The sequence below is a fragment of the Perca flavescens genome, unplaced genomic scaffold (assembly GCF_004354835.1).
Source record: "Perca flavescens isolate YP-PL-M2 unplaced genomic scaffold, PFLA_1.0 EPR50_1.1_unplaced_scaf_12, whole genome shotgun sequence".
Lineage (NCBI taxonomy): Eukaryota > Metazoa > Chordata > Actinopteri > Perciformes > Percidae > Perca > Perca flavescens.
This window is the reverse complement of record NW_021166537.1, coordinates 3,685-12,500: the sequence shown is the minus strand read 5'-3', so window position 1 is coordinate 12,500 and position 8,816 is coordinate 3,685. Positions and strand designations below refer to the sequence as shown.

The 8,816-nt window shown below is 49.9% G+C and overlaps 3 protein-coding genes across 3 annotated transcripts in view; all 3 read right to left on the bottom strand.

Moving 5' to 3' along the window:
• Positions 1 to 4,120, bottom strand: part of LOC114551503 (SWI/SNF complex subunit SMARCC2) — a 4,325-nt gene extending 205 nt beyond the window's left edge. Inside the window, exons 1-9 of the mRNA XM_028572541.1 lie at positions 4,103 to 4,120; positions 2,864 to 3,100; positions 2,324 to 2,561; positions 2,055 to 2,213; positions 1,734 to 1,958; positions 1,386 to 1,633; positions 830 to 1,089; positions 492 to 740; positions 1 to 402 (exon numbers count right to left, since the gene is read on the bottom strand). The exon at positions 1 to 402 is cut by the window's left edge and continues 205 nt beyond it. Of these exons, the coding sequence (XP_028428342.1) occupies positions 1 to 402; positions 492 to 740; positions 830 to 1,089; positions 1,386 to 1,633; positions 1,734 to 1,958; positions 2,055 to 2,213; positions 2,324 to 2,561; positions 2,864 to 3,100; positions 4,103 to 4,120 (2,036 nt within the window). The remainder of the gene's footprint in view (positions 403 to 491; positions 741 to 829; positions 1,090 to 1,385; positions 1,634 to 1,733; positions 1,959 to 2,054; positions 2,214 to 2,323; positions 2,562 to 2,863; positions 3,101 to 4,102) is intronic.
• An 811-nt stretch (positions 4,121 to 4,931) lies between these two features.
• On the bottom strand, positions 4,932 to 6,768 carry LOC114551502 (uncharacterized). The gene is made up of 3 exons (XM_028572540.1): positions 5,978 to 6,768; positions 5,404 to 5,852; positions 4,932 to 5,319 (listed from the first exon to the last, which is right to left on the bottom strand). The coding sequence occupies exons 1-3, from the start codon at positions 6,338 to 6,340 to the stop codon at positions 4,932 to 4,934; spliced, it is 1,200 nt and encodes a 399-aa protein (XP_028428341.1). The 5' UTR covers positions 6,341 to 6,768.
• A 15-nt stretch (positions 6,769 to 6,783) lies between these two features.
• Positions 6,784 to 8,214, bottom strand: LOC114551507 (uncharacterized). The gene is made up of 6 exons (XM_028572543.1): positions 8,201 to 8,214; positions 7,778 to 8,125; positions 7,501 to 7,691; positions 7,338 to 7,395; positions 7,029 to 7,083; positions 6,784 to 6,890 (listed from the first exon to the last, which is right to left on the bottom strand). Exons 2-6 carry the CDS (start codon positions 8,123 to 8,125, stop codon positions 6,784 to 6,786), a joined length of 759 nt encoding a protein of 252 aa, XP_028428344.1. The 5' UTR covers positions 8,201 to 8,214.
• Between the last annotated feature and the right edge of the window lie 602 nt (positions 8,215 to 8,816).

Genomic DNA, 8,816 nt, shown 5'->3' with positions numbered 1-8,816 from the left:
AGCCCTGCAGCGGCAGCCTCGGCCGCCTTCCTCTTCCTGTACGCCGTTGTCCTGGGCACAGTCAGTGGTGCAGGAGGAGGAGGAGGAGGAGGAGGAGGAGGAGGACCCGGGAGCAGTGGTCGAGGAGTGTCGCGTAGGCCCCCAGATGAGGGTCCTGGTTGCTCCCCATCTGGAGGAGGAGGAGAAGGAGGAGGAGGAGGAGGAGGAGCGGGCAGTCCTGTTGTTGAGGGGCCGGGCTGCTCCTCGGGGACGTTGAAGTGAAAGGGCTGTCCTTGTCCCGCCTGGACACAGGACAGCCCTTTTGCAGGAGGCAGAGGCTCCCCAGCCAGTGCTGCCACAGGCACGACGCCAGTTGCCTGCAGCAGCACAGCCTGATCCTGCTGCTTCTGGCGCTGAGAGAACCTGGAAGACAGAACATATTCTGCTTTTAGACTCTAGAGCTTTCATCAAAAGATAAAACACATCAACACAGCTTTATGTTAAACTCTTACCACTTGGACAGGGTCCTCTGGTTTAGCTCAAAGAGCTGGATGTCCGTCTGAGCCATCAGCCTCGGGCTGGCCAGCACTGCCGCTCTGATGGCCACGTAGTCCGAGAGGACCAAGGACCACCTAGTCCTCTTGACCCCTAAAACCCGCGTGTCCGAAGGGTAGAGCCGGCAGAGCTGGATGCAAATGGCCTCCACCAGGCGACTGGCGCTGGGCCAGCTTGCAGTGCCCGAGTACGGTCCGAGAAGAGAGCTGAAAGAGTCAGTGAGAGAGGGCACAGAGTGGGTTATTATAAAGCATGTTTTTATTAGAGAATTAATAAAATAATATTTGTTTCTCACCGTTGGAGACTCTCCTTTCCAGGGAAGGGGGTGTTTATCCCCTTCCCTTGCTTGAACCGCCCCTTAAGCTGCCTCTCCCGGCATCTGGGAGGGTAGACGACTCGCCCCCTGTCGTGCTCTGGCAGGCGATTCCAGAGCACGATGAGTCTGTCTACCCTCTTGTTAGAAAGCCCCAGAAGGCTCCGTGCTTCCAGCAGGGCCTCGGCCAGCCTCAGGACATGCTGGTATCCTGGCTGACCATCAGGCCCCTCCATCTCCTCCTGACAAGAAACACAAGAAAGGGAAATCACTGTAAGTAAAAAGAGCACTGGGAAACATTTAGTACTTTAGTTTGTCTGAAATAAAATGATTTTATAACTCTGTTATGATCATTATTATAATTACTATTATTATTAATACTGTCATAATCTGATTTAACGTCCCGTAGGGATAATCATTTCCACACATCTTCATTTGATGTTCCATAAGCACAACAACACATATACAAACACATAAAACATGTAACACATATACAAAAAGAAAAAAGAACACATCAGTTGGTAGTCAGTGAACTTACCTCAGACTCTGAGGAGGACTGCGTGGAAGCAGGATCTTCAGGGGCCTCGGCAGAGGCACGTCGCAGAGGGGCGGCCGGACCGGATGGCTCAGACGGGGGTGCCTCAACGTCCTCCCCGATACCCTCGTCCTCGTCCTCCCCAAGGGACTCGATGGCAGCAGCCTCGTCCGGAGTGTCAGGGTCCAAGCTGACAACCTCAAGCACTCTGCCTGTCTGCTGGTACAGGTACTCAACCCCGATGAGCTCCCCTGTCATACAGCAGAAACACAAAGCAAAGGATTTGTTAGTGCTCCTTTTGCTCATAGTTATCATGGTAGAATAAAGTGTTTTTTCACATCACACACATACCTGTGTACTCAGCAGGCTTGGTGAAGTCCTTAACCATGGGAAGGCCAAGCACCCGTTGGCTCTTCTGGTTAAGGACGTGCTTGAGGTGGCCACTGTAGGAGTGCAGAGGTCCCACCTGTTCCTCAGCCGCGACCGGGGGTGCAGCTGCTGCTGCGCGGTCCTCGTTCCACCTCGTCAGTCCATCGACCAGGAACGCCTGGAAGTGCATAGCACTGGCTCGCGTCCCTGAGGAGGCAGGATTTAGATAAAAAATTATTCAGAGTTTTCATGAAATGTGAATACAGATTATATGATCACAAGCCGTGAGAAACATGCAAGTACCTGGGATGAAGCGGTTGAGGTGGAGGTGGAAGGACTCCAGAGATGTGGAGCCCCTCGCGCAGCGATAAACGGGCAGGCTGACTCCGTCTGGGTGTACAGCTGCACGCCCGGTGGGTCCTGGATGCAGCTGAGGTGGGGCCTCTGCGTCCTCCAAATTTCCTGGATGCGGAGAGCATCCAGCAACGGGATGTCCAGGGTGTTGCACCCGGCTGGTCCGCCGAAGGTGTCGAGGAGTTCCTGGATGAGGAGTGTCGACTCCTCGGCTCCACGTGTCCGACGACGACAGTGGAGCCTCCACTCCTCCCTGGTGATCCTCCTGACAACCTCGGCGTCAGTCAGGCCAACCATCCCGTGCTGCCCCTCCAGCTGGGACCGCTTAGCCTCAGTGAGACGGCGGGCATCTCCTGAGTCCACCTCGAAGATGCAGTGAGACAGCTGCCTCATGAAGGGGGCGTACAGCTCTTGGGTCTCTGTGGTGTCCAGTCTCACCACGAGCTGTCCCCACTCCTGTGACAGAAGAAACATAATGTGGTTTAATTTTTATAACACACACACACACACACACACACATATATATATATATACATATATATATATATATATATATATATATATATATATATATATATATACATATACATATACATATATATATATATATATATACACACACACACACAGTATATATGTAAGTACAGTGTTCATGATATTATAATCATCTTCAAAAGTATACATAATAGTCCATAATATAATAATGATGATAATGAAAGCTATTATGAGCATTACTATTAACAGTCTCAGTTTCACACCTGAAACAAGGCAGCTGTCTTCGACACGCCGTCTCGGCTGCAGCAGTCACGATCCACGTAGATCAGCTGGGGGGGACGTACCCCGGCGAGTCGGTACCGCCTCATCAACCCGACCGCCATGGGGGACAGGCCCTCGGAGCAGGTGAGGACACTGATGAGGACCTGCCCGTGCTCGTTACCCACGTTGGTAACCCAGGCGGCCGTGTCTTCAGCGGTACCTGCGAGCTTTTTCGTCACCTTAAAGGAGAATTCCGGCCAAATTTTACATTAATCTTGATCGCTATAGCTACGCAAGTACTTTCGATAGAAAAAAAACCGACCCGAATCAGTGCAGGTAACACGGAGAAGCTGCAGCTACGTACTACAAGCGTCCCCTGAGCTAAAACGGCAGTGCTCGGGGCAAGTTTTAGAGTGCCTTTGTGCCTCTTAACAGACACAAAATGCAATTAATATGTCTGTGCCACATGAACAGGGCCCTTACGTGTCAACAAGATGCGTTTTCAACTCAGACATTGTTTAAATTCACCTACCCTGGTCCCTGTCTCGATCCTGCCAGTAGCTAGCTTGCCCTGCTAGCTGATAGCCGTTAGCTGCTAGCTGCCGTTTGGTGAGTGTATTCAGACAGGCTTCTGTGATAATCATCGTGGTGGTGTGGCTATGTCCTCCAGAGGACAGGTCATGTCACGTCTTGAAGTGTATTCCCCCCTAAAAAAAACAATAGTGCGGTAGTAGCTGTTAGCTGCTAGCTGCCCTCCGGTGAGTGTGTACAGCCAGATAGCTGTTAGCCGTTAGCTGCTAACTGCCGTCCGGTGAGTGTATTCAGCCAGGCATCTGTGCTAATCATCCCAATAAAAATCCACGGAGCGCCCGGTGGTGTGGCTATGTCCCCCAGTTACTGAAGGCTACCTTTAGCTTGTGCTTGGAGCAGCAAGTTCATCTGTCTGTTTCCCCTCTGTCTGTCAGTCTCGTTCTTTCCAACTCTTGAGGCTAGTTCTTCGTCTGTATACTCTGGTTCGAATAAATAAGGATGACCATCAAAAGCATAAAAGGCTCTTCCGTGTGTTGCATATCTGCTATATTCTTCATACTCCAAGCTTCTTCCGTTATAAACAACTCCGCTTTTCACTCTTCACACACACTACACTCCAATCTGCAAATTACTGTTTACCTTTTTCTGCTACAACTGAATTCCCAGGAGACCGCGATGATGCAACAGCTAGGCTTCAGTAACGCTATTACTGTGCAAGCCACAGACATAGTTTATCCTGTTTCCATGTAGTTACATAGTCACTGATATGGTCATAACCACTACAGTGCTCAATTACCTATTTTGAGGGGGAAATAATCTAAACCTTTCGCTGCAAAGGCATGATCTGTCCTATGCAGGATATCCACCAACCCACCGGCGCCCGTGGATTTTTATTGGGATGATTAGCACAGATGCCTGGCTGAATACACTCTCCGGACGGCAGCTAGCAGCTAACGGCCAACAGCTATCTGGCTGTACACACTCACCGGAGGGCAGCTAGCAGCTAACAGCTACTACAGCACTATTGTTTTTTTAGGGGAATACACTTCAAGACGTGACATGACCTGTCCTCTGGAGGACATAGCCACACCACCACCGCTCCGTGGATTGTTTTTGGGATGATTATCACAGAAGCCTGTCTGAATACACTCACCAAACGGCAGCTAGCAGCTAACGGCTATCAGCTAGCAGGGCAAGCTAGCTACTGGCAGGATCGAGACAGGGACCAGGGTAGGTGAATTTAAACGTCTGAGTTGAAAACGCATCTTGTAGACACGTAAGGGCCCTGTTCTTGTGGCACAGACATATTAATTGCATTTTGTGTCTGTTAAGAGGCACAAAGGCACTCTAAAACTTGCCCCGAGCACTGCCATTTTAGCTCAGGGGACGCTTGTAGTACGTAGCTGCAGCTTCTCTGTGTTACCTGCACTGATTCGGGTCGGGTTTTTTTCTATCGAAAGTACTCGTGTAGCTATAGCGATCAAGATTAATGTAAAAATTGGCCGGAATTCTCCTTTAAGGAGAGAGAGATTCTAGATATTATTGTGAGTCCATGAACACACAGCTGTGCCAAATATTAAAACGGTCACAAACTTCACTTGCCTTCTTAGTGGAATCCATCTTTAGGATGGATCCGAAGGTGGACGTGATCCTGGCCTTGTACTCCTCCAGCCGCGTCAGGACGTCATGGCTGTAGACTGTTAACAGCCAGACGGCGGAGGGGAGAGGGGGCATCTGGGGTGGTGGTGGGAACTGCCCCCTCACCGTGCACAAGGCCAGGAACTGCTCGCACACGCCGAGGTACGCGATAGCTCTCCGCATCCAGGCATCTGAGTGCGCCTCCCGCAGGGTGTTGCACAGCCGAGAAGCACTGTTGCCCAGAGTGCGAGACCTCAGCTGTGCGACCACCCTAAGGTCACAGGACAGCCTGCAGAAACAAAACAAACATTATATACAGCAAAACATATATATACACCACACAATATGTTAAACATACACTGAGATTTCTTACTTGTACGTAAGTACAGCTGGGAATTGGCAGCTGTAGGTGGGGGACAGCTGCCTGATGATGCCCTGTGACCACCCTCCGACCTTCTTCTTACACCGACGGCACTCTAGGTACTCAGTGGCCATGAGATACCAGCCGTCGATGTCCAGGACCCTCTGGATGGTCCTGTACAGCCCAGCCTTTGTCATGGTACCGGTGCACAAAGGCTGGGGGCATGTCAGCTGCAGATGCCAGATCCTGTGTGGCATCCACAGGAACAGCCGACATGCAAAGAAGGGGTCGGGGGACGCGGGAGGCTGGGTGTAGATCGGCCGGGTCTGGGCAGGGTACCACCATACGTTCAGCTCCTTGATGAGCTGGGACCTCCCCTTGCTGCTCCTGGTAAACAGCACCCGGCCGATCCACTGCTGCTGCTCCGCAGTGAGAGCTGCCCGCCAGGACGCAGGCAGCAGCTGGAGAGATAACAACACAAACACACAGGACACTTTAATATCTAAAAGGAAAAACACTGTATGTGTGAGGGCAGCAGAGAGGCCTGATATGTTTTGACAGACATGTATATGTATTATGTTTTTACCTCAGAACTGCCAGCAGGAGGCGGGGGAGGGAGGACGGCTGGCTCCGTCAACTCCTGCACTCCAGGTGGCGGGGGACTGGCAGCTCCAGGATGTGGCGCGGGAGCTGGTGTCTCGGCCGTCACCTCCATGGCTGCTGGAGGTTGCAGGGGCTCGTTGTGGTCCTGTGTGGCCTCCAGCAGCTCCTCATCCGTGGGCTCGTCCACGGCAGAGACACCAGCCCCCTTCTGTGCTGCTGCTGCTGCCGCCGCCGCTGCTGAGGGGGGAGGAGGTGGATGCTGCAGGAGCGAGAGAGGGGCCTGTACGTCTGAGGCTTTAAGAGAAATAAAATATTTCAGTAAAAATGTATAGACAGTACATTGCATATACTATATATTTTTTGTAAAAACAAATTCAGGCACACATTCAGCCAAGCTGCATACAAAAACTACTACTACTACTACTACTACTACTACTACTGAAGCTGAGAAAGCGGGGGCGAGACAAACTGACAATAACACATTACAGAGGTTGAGTGAGTGATGCAGACAGCAGACAGATTACACAGGTAACTAAAGTATGAAGAAGCAAATGTTACTCTACACATACAATGATTAGGGATGTTATGATTGATTGGCCAGCATGTTGGTTAGTGATTTGAAATGACACCACGTAACCCGTTTTTGATTTAACACAAACCTACCTGTCGTTTCCTCTCCTCCTCTGATTATGGAAACAGTTTTAAGCAAAATAAATACAACGGTTAACAATGAATTCAAGCTTCATCGTCATAAACAATTTGCCAAATTGTAAAATATTACTTGACTGTTTACTTACACTTCTCCGAGTCAACTACCGCCTTCACCAGCTCTTCATCGGAGGGCTCCTGGGTGGAAGTGGAGGGAAGAGCTGGTCTGAAGGGCCGGAAGGAAGAGGCTGTAATCACACAGAGAACAGAACTTTACAAAGTGATCACAGGGAAAACAATAGTATAAACATTTAACTTAGTATTTTGGACTTGCCTGGAAATGCAGGCTTAGGTACAATCTTTTTTAATTTAGCCTGCATTTCCACCGCAGACAGAGAACGCCGCCCTGAGACAAAGGCCGCAAGCGCAGAACCAAGAGGTCTATAACAAAAACACACAACATTTATAATGAGACAACATTACAAACACATCCAGGTACATCAAACAGACCGCTTTACACTGAAACACTTACTGTGAGGTACTCCTGGCTCTCTGGCTTGCGGCCGAGACAGAGGCTTGGCTGCTGCTGCTGCTGCTGCTGCTGCTGGTGGTGGTGGTGGTTCAAGTGGATGCAGCAGCAGCAGTTGTGGTGGTGGATGCAGCAACAGCCCTGGCTCTCTGTCTGTCCCTGTTACGGCGTTCTCCATCTGCGTGCCGGGAGCTGGCATCTTCCTCCGGAGGTAGTTGACAAATCTGCACAAATCAGACATTTTTTCACATAAAATGTTCACAGTACAGACAGGTGCTCAGTACAGCAGCTATATTTCTAATGGAATTAATGATGTTTTAACAAATTACCGGATCTTTTTGGAGTCCTCAGACTCGTACAGGCTCTGCAGGGTCTCAAATTTAAAGTCCCCGAAGCCAACAAGTGCCTGTCCCTCCTGCCTGGGCTGGAGGGACTTCACCCGCGCCTCCTCGAACGCCCGCTGGAACCTGACTGCCTCCGCAAAGTCAGGGTACGCCGAGGAGTAGCGGGTGAAAGCATCCTGTAAATGCACCAAGGGAGGTTAAAATTGTCATCAGATCATCCCTCTTTAAATTGTTTTGTATGACTCAGACTGAAGTACTGCACCTTGTTGGCCATCAGCGGGGACTGAGACCCTGTCCTCTCTCGCTCCTTCTGGTGGGAGGCCACCAGATTGACGCTGTAGCCCACGTCATTCTCCAGCAGCCAGTGGAAGGTCTTCCCCTGGTATTTCCCAAACTGGACCTTCCACCGGCTCAGGATGAGGGTGGCGTTTGTGGTGTCGCCACCCTCGGAGTTGACGTGGGCCCAGGCCTCCGCATCCACCTCCTCTGACTTCTTGGCCCTGTAGGGGGCCTGGCTGCCAGGCGGCCGGGTCCGGGTTGCCTCGGCCTCGGCCGAAGCCTTCAGCAGAAGGGTCCCGTTAGGGGCCCTTCTGAAAGTAGGATTTTCCATCTACATAAATAAATGAACATTAGCTGAATAGTGCAGTAGATATTTCAACATAAAAAGAAATAAATAGGTACTTACAGTAAAGACAAAGAACGATGAAGATGTCTGAATGTATCACACAGAGGATAACACAGTTAGCACACACTCATCCCTATATTTACAACTGCACTATTTCATTCTTTAATTCTTTTTTAATCGGAGCAGTTTCATGACATTATCACAGATATCACGACATCTTTTATATATAAAAAATAAAATTAGACAGCATACACTTAGCGGCTAGCTAACATGCTGACCCAGGTAATAGTCTATAACACTGTGGCTAACAACACTCCCCAAAAGGACCGTAGTGTGACTAATGTCAGACAGAAATATGAGTTTGCTAACTGTACTTAATACTGTACTGTCTGTACTGTCAACAACACTGGTTAACAACACTCAGATATACCCCAAAGGACCGCGTTGTATGACTGATGTCAGACATCGATACAAGTTTATTTATTTTGTTCATTTTTATCGGTGAGTGCTCTGCGCTCATATTTAATACAAATATTAACAAGTGTCTACCTCCGTGAGTGTCACTGTCGGGTCCCCCCGTTAGCCAAACAGTGCTACTGTAGCTACTGTACAGTACGTCAACGACACTGGCTAACAACACTCAGCTGTTCCCCCAAAGGACCGTAAAACACTGCGT

Excerpts from the sequence above, each read along its gene's own strand:
- LOC114551502 (XM_028572540.1), bottom strand. The coding sequence starts at position 6,340 with ATGCAATGTACTGTCTATACATTTTTACTGAAATATTTTATTTCTCTT. Across the intron at positions 5,853-5,977 it reads CTCCTGCTGGCAGTTCTGAG|CTGCTGCCTGCGTCCTGGCG; the intron begins GTAAAAACATAA and ends TTATCTCTCCAG. Across the intron at positions 5,320-5,403 it reads CCAGCTGTACTTACGTACAA|GCTGTCCTGTGACCTTAGGG; the intron begins GTAAGAAATCTC and ends TTGTTTCTGCAG.
- LOC114551507 (XM_028572543.1), bottom strand. The coding sequence starts at position 8,125 with ATGGAAAATCCTACTTTCAGAAGGGCCCCTAACGGGACCCTTCTGCTG. Across the intron at positions 7,692-7,777 it reads CCCCGCTGATGGCCAACAAG|GATGCTTTCACCCGCTACTC; the intron begins GTGCAGTACTTC and ends GTGCATTTACAG. Across the intron at positions 7,084-7,337 it reads GCACGCAGATGGAGAACGCC|ACCTCTTGGTTCTGCGCTTG; the intron begins GTAACAGGGACA and ends TTTTTGTTATAG.